The sequence below is a fragment of the Passer domesticus genome, chromosome 20, assembly GCF_036417665.1.
Source record: "Passer domesticus isolate bPasDom1 chromosome 20, bPasDom1.hap1, whole genome shotgun sequence".
In the NCBI taxonomy this organism is placed as follows: Eukaryota; Metazoa; Chordata; class Aves; order Passeriformes; family Passeridae; genus Passer; species Passer domesticus.
In genome coordinates, this window is record NC_087493.1 from 9,872,760 (window position 1) to 9,888,437 (window position 15,678).

The 15,678-nt window shown below is 40.9% G+C and overlaps 1 protein-coding gene across 1 annotated transcript in view; it reads left to right on the forward strand.

Annotated features, from left to right (window-relative positions):
* The window catches only part of FOXK2 (forkhead box K2), a 42,662-nt gene that overhangs the window by 21,361 nt on the left and 5,623 nt on the right, over positions 1-15,678 (forward strand). The window contains 3 exon segments of the mRNA XM_064395706.1: positions 10,146-10,340; positions 12,965-13,112; positions 13,555-13,701. Of these exon segments, the coding sequence (XP_064251776.1) occupies positions 10,146-10,340; positions 12,965-13,112; positions 13,555-13,701 (490 nt within the window).

The following is a 15,678-nucleotide window of genomic DNA, read 5'->3' on the forward strand; positions in this document are numbered from 1 at the left end:
TGTGTCAGTGTTCCCTAATGGAAGGGACAGCAGTGGCTTAGTTATAGGTAAGACCTTGAAAGTAGCACAGAAATTAGTTTTGGAAGCTTATCTTTAGTTCAGATCTCAAGCTTTCAAAGAGAATGGTTAGAGCAGCTGCATATTGGGAGTGTTGTCTTGTGTAATATACTACAGCACAGGTTTTAATTCAGGTCTCATGGTGCTTTTTGGAGTCAAGATTAGACTGTGACATGGCTTAAACTTACTGAAGCATCAGCAACCTTCTCCATTTCAACTGAAGTAGTTTTCTGCTGAACCAGTGTATATCACTGGGGGTTCCAGTGGCTCCTGGGACTGGAATTATGGTGGCTGGGACCAGAGCTGGTGCAGGCAGCCAGGGAGAGCCTGCCCTGTTTGGGACACAGAGCTGTCACATCCCTGTATCCCATGAAACACCCCCAGGTCAGGCTGTTACTGCAGAGAGCCTGGCAGGAGCCTGGGCTTCAGGAGCCTTGGTTTGTGTTGTTCATTACTTCAGTAGATGTTGTTTGCACTGGGTTTCACTTTGCTTAATGTTGAAGAGGTGTGAGCAGGTGTGTGCCCCTAAACTCCCTTTAAAGCAGTGCAGCACATCCCTAGCCCTGCCTCAAAGCACTTCAGGCTTTTCCTTGCTGTGACAAAGGCATCATGACCTGCCTGCCCATTTTCACTCAGTTTGTCACAGATGACAAACATGGGCCCCAGTTTAGCTCGTGTGGCCATGCTGAACCCTCTCCTCTCTGCTGATGCTCCTTCAGTACATGACAATAATCGGCCTGTGTTCTCATGAAAACTTTTATTGAATCTATTTTTTTTAAATTCCTGGACAGATTTCTACTTGCGTGACTCTCTGACTGGTTAAATCATGTCTGTTGTTTTTATTTGCTTTTATCCTTCTGTGCTTTCCTGCTGCCCCTTACACAGGCCACAATTTGAGAACTTGGCATGGTCTCAGGACAGCTTAGGAGGAGGAGTGCTTCTTGAAGGATATTTTCCAATAACAACGTGCTTGTTGTAGATTTGTTTCTTTACTTTGTGGCTTTTCAGACTTTTTGGCGTCTTGATTGGTTCTTGAGCATCCACACAAGTGAGAAAGGAACCTAAATTTATGTCCCACTGTGGAGCATTCAGTGCATAGAACATTTCTAGAGGGTCTGCACATTCAGGAGAAAAGTTTTAGGAATTTGCAAATAGAATGAAAATTGGAAAGTTGTTAGAACAAACATTCTGGAGAATATGCTTGGTTTATTAAAAAACTCTCAGAATATAATACAAGAATCTTGATTTCTGTTAAGATTCCCAGCCCAGCAGTATCACCACAGTGAAGCAAATATGGAATGGCTCTTGACCATCAAACATCTTTAGGTAAGCAACTGTGAAATTTAATTAATGTCCGTAGCTGTGTGAGAGGAGGCTGAAAAAAGCCTGTTCTTTGACCAGACAGGCAGATTTAGGGGGGAAATTAAACACTGCTCTCTACTCAAAGTTCGAGTTGGTAGGAAGCAGTTTTTGTCATTCTTCAATGGCCTGAGTTAGTCATGGATTTCTGTGTCAAATAAAGGGTTGTGCTGCTCTTGGAAGCAGAGTTCTGCCTTGAAGAGCCCATCTAAAATAAACTTTGCTTCCTTGAATGGGGAATAATCATTGTGCAGCCCAGCTTCAGTGGGTAGCTGCTCTCTTGGTAAGGAAGTTTGGGCATAATTTTGCAACGGAATGCAGGTCTCTGATGAGGTAATAAATGAAGGCTTTTGTTACTAAAGTAACGTATGAGTCACAAGTGCTTTTTTTATGATTATGCTTGCGTCAAAACACATCATGACAGCACTTGTTCACTGTACTCCTCCTACTGCTTTAATTGTAAGGAATGTGAGATGCCAGGAGCTGTCTGTTTGGCTCCCAGCAGTTCGGTTTGCTTTGCTGATAGCTTTTATTTAACACTGATTGATATTATTAGAACCTCAGTGTTTCTGTATGAACTTTTGCACCCCCACGAGTACCCTGTGACTGAGCCTGAGGTGCCAGGCACATCCAAGCAGCCAACTTTTGGTGGTAAAGGATGGAGTGGGTTTGGTTTGTCAGCTTTGGTTCAGCTGTGGTTGTAAATTCCTGTGCTTTGTGGGAAGTTTTGGAATGGCATTTACTGTCAGGAGAAAGTTGCAGCCTGCATATTTATGGTTAAATGCAGTTATCTGGAAGGAAGAAAAAATGATAATTGATTTGTTTTCCTGTCGCAAGTGTTTTGTTTGTGTTTTTTAAGCAGGGAGCTGTTGTGTTATAGAGTGATGTATGGAGGCTTTGTTGGGACTGTTTGCAGTTTGGCTAAGGTAGAGGCACTCCAGCTTTTGGACAAATTTTAAATTGTTTTTATAGTTTAGTAGGAAATGTAAAGATTGAGACCACACAACCTGGCTCTGCACACTGCTTTTGTGTACGGAGATGCTAAACACCCGAAAATGCAGTGTTTCCATAGGCGGAGTTTCTTTTGTATTCACAGGCTGGGGAGCCTCAAATTCCAGAGGCATTACATGAGCAGTTTTAATGAATTAGTGTCTGGTTTTCCTGCAGCAGATGTGACAAGCAGCTTTATAAGCTGCTTCCCATCGATCGCTGTTTTCCAGCTCTTTTGTGTCTTTCTTTTGCTCAGAGAAAAGCAGGGAAGAGCTCGGTTTCTACAGTAACTGCTGCCTACACTCCTGCCTGCAGGCCAAGTGCTTTCTCAGTCCTGCAGCCTTGCAGGGCTACTGCATTGAAATTCTCTAGGTTTTGTTTGGGTTTCTGGGTTTTTTTTTCTTCTTCTTGCTGGTTTCAATATTTTGCCCTTTAAGAAAAGAGGGGAATGCAGTGGAAATTTGCGATTTTGAGATAGGTAGTTTTAATTAACCACAGCACATTGCCATGATTGTAAGATAACCTAAATATTTTTGCTTCTGATCAGTACCAGTGTTGTGTGGTTGGTATGGAAAGAAAAGAGATCCTGGCTGCTGAAAGAAGAACCTTTGAAAATCTGTGATATACTGTGAACACCTTTTTCTGTAGCACAATAATGCAGGGGAGGAGTGAGATCAGCTTCAAGTTGTTAATAGAATCCTTTACGTTTGCAGCAAAATTTGCTGTAGTGGAACAACTTCAGCACGCTCTTTTCACTCTAAACTCTCCAATAGCCTTAGAGAAACTGCTGTGAACACAGGGTTAAAAATGCCCAGTTTCTCATGATGTCAGCTCTGGGAGTGGGAACAAGCTGAGCACCATTGCAGATGGTGTCATGTGTTTATTATGTTTGTGTTTGCTGCTGGTGGTTCAGGAATGTTCCTCTTGTCGTCATCAATATTCTGCTGTCATAGGATCATTTTTTGACGCAGGCAGGTTTGTTCCAGACCCTTCTGAGGCAGGTCAGAACTGTTCCTGAAAGGAATATCAACCAACAGCTTTACATACTTCTTATGCACTTGCTAAAACATGAGCAGGGAAGTCTGTGAGTGAGGTGTCCCTTGGGGGAGCCAGTAATTTATAGCTAGATTGTATTTCCAGCCTTTGCTTACAATTTGCTACAAGTGTTTTATTGGCCAACTTGAATTAACATGAGGCTACAGCAATATTTCATCACTTCTGATGCTGCATAGATATTTGCTTTTGAATCTTAAGAGATCAGAAAATAGAGATAGATGGATCAGTGATGTTGCTCTTTAGGGTGTTTTCCATCCTATTAGGTGGCACTGTGTAGACAGCAATGGCACACCTGAAAAAATACCAAATCTTTGTGAAGAGAATGCCCAGTGCTCAGAATAAAAACTCTAATTGCTGGTTTAAAAATCTGCCAGTGTTTTGTTCCTTGTGGCATTAGAGGTCGAGCGTGCCTCGAGCCCTCCCAGTCTGTGTGTGGAGGATGTGCTGTGCAGAGATTGATCTTTGGGCCACGGAAATCAATTGCAAAGGATACAGGGAATTAAGGGGAACACGTGTGAGCTCGGGATTCAGTCCCCAGAGGAAAAACTGCCACTCTTGAAAGGGCAATTGCTTTTTGGGTAACCTCTAGAAGTGTCCTGACTAGTAATGGCCAAGCATAATTGAATGTAAATTTATGGTAAATTGGTCACATCAGGACTTGGTTTCAAAGCAGGGAGGAGGAGGAGGAATCCATCCCACCACAATGGATGGGGACATGGCCCTGTGGGAAGTGATGCCACATTCTGGCTGGGGTGGTTTCTCACAGGTTATGGTCAGCTGCAAGCAGGAGGGCATCAAAAATGCCCTTTCTAAAAATCTACTAAAGGAGCTGGGCTTTGTGTTCCATTAATAGAAATAATTTCTTTTCATCACCGCTCCCCCATCAATAGAGAAAACCAGATATTCCCATTGCCAACAGAGGAGAAAGATTTACAAATGCCATGTTAAAGCTAAAATCTCTGACAGGAGCACAAGGTGGGACCTACATGAACAAATTTTCCATTGAGAAAGTTATCCCAGTTTAGGATTATAAGAAAATAATTATAATCTAACTCGTTTTATACTGGAGCACTCTTTCAGTGTATCTGTGGTAACTTTTCCTATACTCTTAGTGATGGCAAAGTGTTACAACAACACTTTTTAAATGTAATCCTAGAAAAGACTTTGTAAAACAAATATCTGAACAGTAATTTCTGTTTAAACAGTCAAGACAATGCCTACTGTAAAAAATCGTGTGGTATTTTCTTAATAACCTGTGCTTTATTAGTAATCATTTAGTGCTGGCAGTTTTCAGGTGGCTACTCAATATATGACTATTTGGATGGATTTACACATCACCTTTGTTGTTGTTGTTGGAAGCCCAGACTTTAAACTGTTGGGTGCTTTTCGATTATCTTGATATAAAAACAGCAATTCAGTTCAATTTGTCTTCTTAATAAGTTTTGGGTTTGTTGATTCTTTTAGCTCTAAAGGTGATGACTCTATTCCAGAAATGGAGTGTGGTATTGACTTCCAGTTCAATTAAACACAGCCCAAAGTCTTAAAAATAAATTCTGGACGTGAATAATTCAGTATGCCTGCTCTTGGTGTTGAGCAGTCAGAAACCTTTTGGTAGAAAATTCAGACACTGAAATATGTAATTATACTTCAACTTGTTGAGTTTTTTTCACTTCCATGATATTTCTAGTTGTACTTGTTAAGACTCATCTTTTAAGTCTTGTTTATTAAAAAACCAGTTAAAAACCACAGGCACATATTGTTTAATCTATAATTAATATCCTATTAATCCATTGTGATGGAATCAATAATAAATGAAGCAGCAAATGGAGAAAAAAATGGAATTGGGGTCCTTGTGCTTTCAAATTGAAATTTACCCATTAGCAGGAAGTCAATCAAATTGTAATTTCCAAGCACCACGTTCCAGTGGACACTTGCTTGAATGGACTTGCTGCTGGAATGCTCAGGGCAGGGGGAGAGGATAAAGGACCTCAGTTTGATTTAATTTAATTTCTTTTTTCCTGGAGAATCCCAGAGTCTTAGTGCATCCTTCCCCTGCCTGAGGAGTGGTTGTAGAAAACCTGGGGCCAGGCTGTGCCAGAGGCTCACACTGTGGGCACAGGCAGCTGTAGAAATTGCAGTGAAGAATTGTATCTGTACAAATGAGAAAACTGTTCACTGCTTGAGGGTGCAACTAGAGGAAATGAGTTGCCCAAGTCTGTGTTTGGAAGGCTTCAGAATTTGGAGAGACAAGGCTCTGAGCAAACTGGTCTAACTGGAAGTTACCCTGCTTTGAGCAGGAGATTGGGCTGGACACTTTCAGAGGTCCCTTCCAAACTCAGTTTTTCTCTAGTGTCTGAAAGATGTAAAATCTCAGTTTTTGCTCAACTTTCAAAAAATAATTATTTCAAAAGTGAGCCTGGGAGTGTGCACTGTAGGTGAATAAGTGTCAGTGTGCACATCTTCTGCCAGAAGTATAAACAAATGAATTGGCTGTGAGAGTTACTTTTACTGGAACAAGGGGAAAGTTTGGGAAGCAGATCACAAGTAGGTAGGTAAGAGGAATTACAAAATGAATTTGTTTCAAATCTCCCTTCCATGGAAAGGAGACCGTAGCTAGAAGTATGGTAATTTCCATGGTTCTTTATTAGCTCACTGATCAAAATAGCAGAAGGAAGTACAAATAGTATCATCCTAGGCTGCTGTAGTGTCAGAGGAAAGTGGCAAAGCCGTGTTTGGTGGTGCAGATGTTGATAATGACCTCTGCTTCCCTTTGTGGGGAGCCAACACTGCCCGTGTTCACCTTGAAAGTATTTGAAGTCAAAAATCGACAGAAGCAATCTCCCAGATGCTGACTGGGTTCTTTTTTGAGTCTTGGCTTTTTACTGTGAAAACTTGAAGCTGTCCTTGGCTCTCAATAAATCAACAAGAGTTCAAAACCAGGCATCTTGTTATTCTTTCAGATCTGTTTAAATCCCAGGGGATCTTTAAGTTAACAGGGGTTCAGTATCACAGTCAGTGTGCAGGAATTGAGCTGTGCACTTGTAACTACCCTGACTTCAGGGGTTATCACTGCTCAACCCTTATCATCTATTTGAATGTAAAATCTGGAGGTGCTGATAAAAGAACCTGCTGATCAAAGTGGCACAGCAGCTTCTGGCTGATTTTGGTCCTGATTCTTAGAAGGCAATTAAACTGGAATAATTCAAAGGATACTGAAGCACTTGGTGTCACAGCAGGGTTTGTGTACAGGGGAGAAATCAAATTTTTCTGCTGTGTTTTGGTTTCCCAGATAAAGACAGGACGAAATTCCCAGTCAGATGATATTTTCACACAGGCAGAGCTACAAGTGTATCATCAGCTTTTCCCTGCAGTATGGACAGAACTGCTGAGGGAAAGTGAGAAAATACTGGAAATACAGATGTGACAAAACTGGACTTGGCTCAGTTTTACCCTGAGACACTTCTCTGGCACCCTGCAAAGTTCCTAAACTCTGTAGAGGTCCTGCCTGGATCAGCATCACTGTGTTTGCCTGGGAACTGCAGGTATAGATGAGTTATCTGTGGAATAATTTGAAATTATATGATGCTTGGTGTCTATTTTCCAGTAGTCAACCCACAATGAGGTATTTTTTAAATTTAAAGCAGAATAATTGAGATTATGAGCTACATTTTAGTTGTGACACCTCCTCTGTGGTTCCCTGGGTCTTACAGTGGCTCCATTGTGATGCTCACCTGGACTTGTCATCAATAAGTATACAAAACTGCTTTATTTCTTTGGGATTTTTTTATAAGTGGGTTGTCTAGATGACTTTCTCCTCCAGCAATCCATGCTGTGGTAGTGTATTGTGAAACTACTGTAAGCTTTTGAACAGTGAGTAAAACCCAGTTCAGCTTGTTGAGGACTAAATGTTTTGATGAGGTCTCTCCTTGTGGGTGTTTCTGTGGTTTTTGTTTAGTTCATTGTATAACTAAAGAATATGCCAAAACCAACTTGATTCTGATCAAATTAGAACATGTTCTGTACTTTGATTTTGGATGTAAATATAATACATTTGCATAACTGCAATTTATTCAGGAATTCTCTTGGTTAGTGTACACTCTTTATTCTGCTTTTTGGCTGAATTCCAGCTATAAAAATATCCTTCCATTTAAAAAACTGTTTGCAAATATGAATCAATTGACAGATGTGGTCTTTTGATAATATTCAGGTGTTTATTGCTCTAACCAGACAGGGATTTGTAAGTACATTGTATTTGCTTACTTACACTGGCCTTTCAGGCATGGGAAATGTAAACTGCACTGGGGTTGCCTCTGGGTTTTCATGTCTGTCACTTCCCAATTTGTTTGACATGTGTAGAACCTCTGGAGTCCCCTGGTTAGTCAAAGCTCCTGTGTTTGGAGCTGCTTTTTGTGGGTTTTTCCCAACCTTGATGAACATTTGGGAGCCCCGTGTCTGTGCTCTTGCCTTGTTTGGGGAGATGGTGTGTTCAGGGCTGCTGTAGGGTAAAAGGGAGATCTTTTAATATGTGTGTGCCTCCATGGAATATCAGAGGAGCTGCTGAGTATTCCTGAATATTCCTTTTCTGCCTTTCCACGTTCCTGAAGCTGTGGAGATCCACCTCTTCCCCATCCTCACCTGGTGTGGCACAGAGGGCTCCAGTTCCTCGGTGCTGTGCACTGGGGTGGTTTCTAACCAGGCAATAAGGACTCTACCCAGGGAATTAGCCCCTAAAGCCACGTCCAATTCTTCCTTGAGTTGAAATAAATTTGGTCTTACAAGCTTTTAAGGTAAATTTGCAGGTATGGAATGGGCTCATGAAATGCAGAGGGAAGGTGAAATGCATATGTGCATATATATGGAATAGGCTCATGAAATGCATAGGTGTGTGTCTGTGTCAAACAGATGTTGTTGTTCACTTTCTCACAGGGATTTTTACTTAATCTTTGGCTGTCTTTGCTTACACTTGAGTGTTGTTTTTATTGCTGCTTAAAAAAAATGCTTGGAAAATATTTTTATTAACAAAACAACCAAGACCCCTTTCCGTTGTCACTAGAACGATACAAGGACAAAATACTTTCTGCTGGAAAAAGCAAAGAAATGAGTTCTTAGTGAATATATTAAAGAAACCCAACCCAGAAATTGGTCCATTTAACTTCCTTGCTGAAATGCTTGTGCAGTTTTTTGGCATAGATTCTGTTCCTAATTTAGTACATTGAGCATGTTTCAGAAATAGGTCGTCTGTTAAATGCGGACACGGTCCGTACTCAGAAGTAAGACAGAGAGAAAAGGAAGGTCACTGTCGATTCTTTCTCTTTTTCCTGATCCTTGAATGTGGATTGTAAGGAAAAAGAACCACTGTGGTGCATGTGGCAGGGGACATAGTGAAAATCAAATGCTGCCTTTGTTCTATAAACATCCTTCGATTCATTTGAAGATATGAAAGCCAAAACACAGGAGAGTTCATTTCTGAGGCCACTCCGCAGCCCAGTGTTCCTGCCAATTCTTACATCACTTTTATGTTTCATATATTTTTCCAGAGAAATGATCACTTTTATTTACAGTCTCTATTTTGCATTCATAGCTCATTTCTTACTCCTTGTTCCAGCATGTGCTTGTTTCCTTTTTGTATAAAACTAGATCTGCCTAGAAGCCTTAAAAGCAAAACAAACCCAAAGCCCAGCATTTTGTGAGGTTTGTTTCTGGGTGTAGTGGCGTTGGAAAGTCCTTTCCATCATGTGGGAGGTGTGTAAATGTCATCGTGGGTTTAGTGCTCAGTGTAGTCTAACAACTTAAGGATGAGGAGGTAGCAAAGATATTTGAACTGTATTTTTGAAGATGCTTTTGTTGACACAAAATTAAGTTTCTTATTTGCTCAAGATTAAGCAAATTTATTTACTGAGAAGTTAGAAACAAGCCTGTCCTGTTTAATTGGGTTCATTTCTAAATGCTGTGCACAGGGATGTAGAAAAGGGATTATCCTAAGGTACATTCATTGCATTTTATTTTTCAAATTTGTAAACAGTTGCACATTGTTAATTTATTGTTTTTCATTAAATTCAGGTGTGTAATCCTTGGTAATACATGAAAATAGGTAGTTTACTGAAATTGGGTCTTAAATACAGCTCTGAAAAAAAGGTGTTTGAATGTAGTACTAAAGCAGCAGTATACTCTGTAAATGATCAGAATTGGAATTGATGTACATTTAATTTAATAGGTATTTTAAGGGAAAAGAACCCAAATGTCTTAAACCTGTCTATGAAACTGGTTAGACCTCAGATTGGCCAACGTTCATGCTTTGATTAATTCTGCTGTCATGGACCAACTTGCTCATTTGCTGAAGCCATTCCTTGGCATCTTAAAATAATGAGGTTTTGTTTTTAAAATAGCTCTGCTTTGAGGCTGCTGCAAGATCAGGATGAACCTCAAGAAATTTAGAGACAATGCACAAACTGCCCTTGTTAGAAAAAATTGCATTTCCTTGTGTTCCTTAACAAATGTCAGTTGCTTACCTGGGGATCTTTTTCTTGATCTCTTAAAATGAAGATGGTCATGGGTAATTATAAATATATATATTTATAAATTATAAATTCTAAATGAGTTTAGGTGATAATGTGCAAGTTATTCAGAAAGTCTTACATTCTGTAAACAAGTGGCTCATCTATTTGTTTATTTTTATTTTTCAGCTGTACTTTCAGGTTTCCCAGCACAAACATCAAGATAACATTCACAGCTCTGTCCAATGAAAAGAGAGAAAAGCAGGAGGCCCCGGAGTCCCCAGTGAAGCCTGTGCAACCCCAGATCTCTCCCTTAACAATAAACATTCCAGACAACATGGCTCACCTGATCAGCCCCCTCCCTTCTCCCACGGGAACCATCAGGTATTTAAACCCTGCAGGTGGCATCAGGCCACCTACAGTCAGCCTCAGCACAACTTTCTCATTCAGGATTCTGCTTTTGAGGTCAAAATTCAGCTGAAGCTCAGCCTTACCTGCTTCCAGAAACCCCCTTTCTGCTGACATAGTTGCATGAACATTAACATGTTCAATGTGTAACATTCTGCTCAAGAACCTGGCATTTTCCTTGCATTTCAACAATTTAAATTGCTTTTTGCTCTTGCATGCTTATGGCAATGCTTCAAATGAGACAATTCTCAATGACACCGTTTTAAAACGTCCTGATTTGCCACTGTCCTCATCAGGAAAAATGGTGGTTTGGGTTATTATTGGTGTGGAAAATGGACTGGTCTGTTACTCCAGAAGATTTGTTATTGGTTAGTCACTGCTGGAAGGGAGCAGACCATTTCTGAAAGCACAGGCTGAGGTGCAGAGCTCAGAGTCAGGGTGGCTGATCCAGGATTTTCCTTGCCCTGCTGCTTCTTTGGTAATTGCAGCCCTTGTCCCACCTGTTGCTTGGGACCAAACTCAATTAACACAAGCAACCCATCCTCACAAATTACTTCAGATGGAATTATTCAGAGTCTTGGAAAGATCAGGAGCAAAACTTCCATGTCAAGGCCCTGAAAGTTGTTTCAGTCATGTTGATGCTTTTGAAAGCTTTTTTGTCCCCTCTCACTTCCTATGTCTTCACTTGAGTGGAGAACTGTCCATGCTTGCTTTTAAAAAGGTGCAGCTTGTTAATGAGATTTGAATGAAAGGATAATTGACTCCTTGCGTGTTAGCCAAGCTCTTGGTCTCTGTCTGGGGGTGTTTGATGACACCTGCTGAAATGATGGAAGCAGAGAGAAAAGATACCTAGGCTTGTCTGTGTAACAGGTTTGCTTTCTTCTGAGAAATTTCTATTGAGGGAAAACACATCTTGCCAATGACAGAGCAGCTCACAAATATTTCAGATATTATCCCATCTATCACCACTGGCTTTGCCTCACTATGAATTTTGTAATTCTCTTCAGGCTGTCATGCACCTGTTGAGTAGTTTATTACAGAAAAAAAAAAAAAGATGACAGTTTGGAGTCTATTTTGAGAGCAAAGCCTGACAGTTTCTCTGTAAATCATCCTGTTTTGTAGAAGACTTGTAAACTTGCTTTGATTGTACCATATGTGTCTCTTTGTCAATATATGCTGAAGTGAGCAGAGCAGAGGGATGTTGTCAGCTGATACGTGCAAACACAGAGCAGGAGTGACCTATATCTAAAAAAATAAATTGGCTGCACATTTGGGCTCTAACCAAGGATTCTTCTGTACAACACTCAAAAATTGCCATCTCTCTCTTATAGTAAGTATATCACTAGTAACAAATCATGGGTGGATTTCTTGGGAAGTGAAGCTTTGATGCTTGCAGTGTAAGTATATATTGCCCAATCTATAGTGTTTGTCTCCTTCTGTACATAAAAAAGGAGGTAGCAAAAAACTGGAGGGGCCAGGAAGACAAATAAACCTTGACAGACGAAAATTATTAAAGCTTTAGTGTATAGATTTAAATAACATTGTCTAGATTTATTTGTTGTTGATGTTTTGAACCACAGAATCAAAGATTAAAGATTATCTTTGGAGATAAGGCTGGTTCTGGGGGCACAGCCAGGTGCAGATTTTGAGATTTTTAGTTTTTTGGAATTTCTGCCTTGAAATCAGCTGCAGTATGAATTGCAGAGAGTGTGTCCTTGCAAGAGAGCTGCCAGAATTATTTTGGGGAAGGGGATGGACCTCACCTGCTGACATTCTCTTTCCTCTTGGCTAAAAGGAAATCATAGAAGGAAATTGGCATCGTGCAGCTGCAGTTCCTGTGGACTCTGCAAGGCAGGGGACCACTGGTAGAAAGATGTTCCAGTGGAATTCTGTCCAGTTTTACCTGGTTTTCTGTGATGGATGGCAAAATGTGAAGTGTTAGGAGATGCTCCTTAGTGTTTGGCACCATCTCTTGCTCTCTAACAGTGTATCTGCTCTGTTGGCCCAATACTGCACTAAATCAGCTGAGTCAGTGCTAATGCATCTCATTTACAGATAAATTTATGATTTTTATACCCATACCTATGTGTAAGTATGTGCACATGCCTGTAAACACTTAAAATAATACTGGCTTCATTTTAAATGAGGATCAAACCTTTTTTTACCTCGCTGCTTGTTATATTTCCTCAAATGTGCAAAAACACTACACAGGAGAGATGGTTTTTTGGGGGCAGACTGAACACAAGCATATGGCAGAAATTCCATGCAAGATGTGTGTCTTGTTCCCAAGGAGTGTCTGAAAATCTGTGGTTGCTGATGCAGTTAAGGTGGCCTTAAGGGGGCAAATCTTACACAAATATATAATCAGTTGATTCTTGAGGAGGAAAGCCTGGGTGAGGTTTCTTCCTGCAGTGGTTCTGATTCCATGGCTGGCTTAGCAGGGCACGGAAGGAGGTTTGCAATGGAAGCCCTGACAGCCCTGTAGCTGCAGCCTCCCAGCTCTGGTAGTGGCTTTGCTGCACTAAGAGCTTTTTGATGAGACATAATGTGGTGATATACTGTATAACAAAATAGTAGGATCTTCTTTTTATGCTCTACAGTGCTGCAAATTCCTGCCCATCGAGCCCCCGCGGCGCAGGCTCTTCAGGGTACAAAATGAGTCGTGGAATAGCATCTGACCTACATTTGATGGCTGACAATTCCCAGGCAGAAAACGACAAGGAAGCTTCGGGGGGAGACAGCCCAAAGGTAAACACAGCTTGAAACCAATCCCAGAAATTGCACCTGAACTGAGTGGAAGGATTGGGGTGTTTTGTTTGCTGAGGTGTATGCACTGAGTGGGAATTTAACATGCCAGGCTTTAAAAACAATGTGTAGGGGTTTGTGATCAGATGTGAAATTGATTGATTGATTGATTGATTGACTGACCCCTGTCCTCTTTGCGGGAGGTCTGTGTGCAGTCTCAGTTACAGATCTGTTTGGAGGCTGTTGAAAATCCTTTGTTGTTATACATACCTGCAAAATTTATGTTACCCTAAAATTGCTAATCAGAAGAACAAAGCTTTCTTAGTTTCTTTTCTGCCTCAAGATTTTGGTTGTCAAAAAGTCCCCTAAGTCAAGTTAATGATGTTTTATGACTGTTGTATCTCTTGAGAGTTTGTTGATGCAGACTTTTCTTGTTTTTGTGCAGGATGACTCTAAGCCACCCTACTCCTATGCACAGTTAATAGTCCAAGCAATTACAATGGCCCCGGATAAGCAGCTTACACTAAATGGAATTTACACGCACATAACTAAAAACTATCCCTACTACAGGACAGCAGACAAGGGCTGGCAGGTAATTCTGATTTCTGGAATGATTTATTTTACATGTGAGCAATACTGGCAGCTGTAAATGGTCATGAGCAGGCAGTGGTAAGCCTCATAACCTTCAGATATAGAATTTGTCAAATGAGTGTGTTGTCTTTCCTCTGATTGTAAGTTTTCCAACAAAGTGCACAATTTACATTAGTCTGTATTTTAAATACTGCTTTATTGATGGAATGGTGTTCTCTAAACCTCTAGCAGGGATGCAGACAGACTTTGGGGAAAGCCCAGTGCATTTGGCACTGGGTTTGAATCCTGTATGCTGTCTAGGAAAGGTGTCATGTTCTGTAACCTCCAGTTGTGTAAACATCCGAGATAAAATTGAGATATTAAATACTCCAAGTTTAGTTCTGCTTGAAAACAGGGATCTTGCCCATGCAGCAGGTGAAGGAACAAGTGTGTTATGTGTCATTATCTCACCCTGGTTCATACACTGTTTGATTTGTGAACTTGCCCATTCCTGTACCAAACCTCTCAGCTCTGCAGAATTAATTTCTGCTTTCTTTTCATTTTCATAAAACCAGCCTCAGCTTTTGCCAGGATGACTAACCAAGTACAAATCAGTCTGGCAGAGCCTTCCCAGGCACACGTGGAGGCTGCTTTGGTGCTGTTTTGGGTGTCTCAGAGCCCAGTTTGCAGGGCCTGGAACACCTGGAGCACTTGGTCCATCCTGGGCTATCTGATCCCTCTGCAGTTATTGTCAGGGAGGTCAAATTTAGGGAGATTGGGTGAGAGGGAAAGTGAGGAAGTGTTAACATTGGCTGCAGAAGTGGAAGACTGAAGAATTCAATCCTTCCCTGTAGAGGAAGAGATTTTTAAATATTAATCACATACTTACTTGTCAAAGAGCCTCAGTGAAAGCTGGGTCACTCTCCCAAGGTTAGTGGGGAGCGTGGCTGTTCTGGCTGTTTGCTGAGGGTTTGCTTAGTCAAGGACTTGGCTGTTGTGGCTGGGAAGTCTCTTTTGTTTCCCTTTCCCACATAACAGTGCAGTATCCTGGCTGCACTCATGTTGTTTTAGCAACAACACTCTGTTTATGAAATGTTGATGTGTGTTTTGCTTCCTATTTTGCAGTACCTGCAGTGTCTGTGTAGATGAGGTTGCTTTGTGAGCATCATGAACCCAACACACACACACACAGAGCTGTGCTGAGCTCCAGAGCTCTGCCCTAGAGCAGGGTGTGGGTTTGGGGCTGTAGGGTTTCCTAAAGCCAAGTGATGGGCACAGCAGGCAGTGTGTTCTGGAGTCATTAATCAGCAGCTGTGCATAGAAACAGCTGGAAAAGCTGGAAATCAGATGTTCTTCAGGCACTGCTCTGCCAGCTTCTACACTTTGCAGTTGGAGTGCAGCTCAGGTGACTTAGGATGGATGTTTCAAACCTTATTTGAGGCTATCTGTGCACATATCATTCAAAATATAGAGTACAAACAGTGTCCCAGTCCCACACCTTAGAAAACAGATATTTATATCCTTTAGCACACAATGGTCTCATTTTGATGAGCATTTGAAGGCTCCTCTCTCTGAACTTATTTTAGCAGGTATTTTTGGATCCACTCCTTTATTCTAGCATATGGAGAAATAAATGCATTTTATAAATATGTTCTTGGCATTTTTCTAGTTATGTTTCCATTTTTGGCAGGGAAAAAACCATCTCTGGTTTCATCAGTTTGCATTCAAGAAATCATATGTGGTTATCATCACTGCTTTAAGTTTTCCAAACTTACCATCAGGGTCATGAACTCAGATATTTGAGCAAGTTTTACACTGGCTTTGCAAATTTTTGAGAGCTTTTGTTAACATAAAGTTTTTTCCCATTTACCTCTGTTCCCCCACAAGTGTTTCAGGGTGAATCCTTAGCATCAGTCTCGTCCTGTTCAGTGATAATATTGAGAGAGATTTTGGGGGTTATCTATGTTAAAGAAATAAAATAAAAAGAAATTCTGTGTGC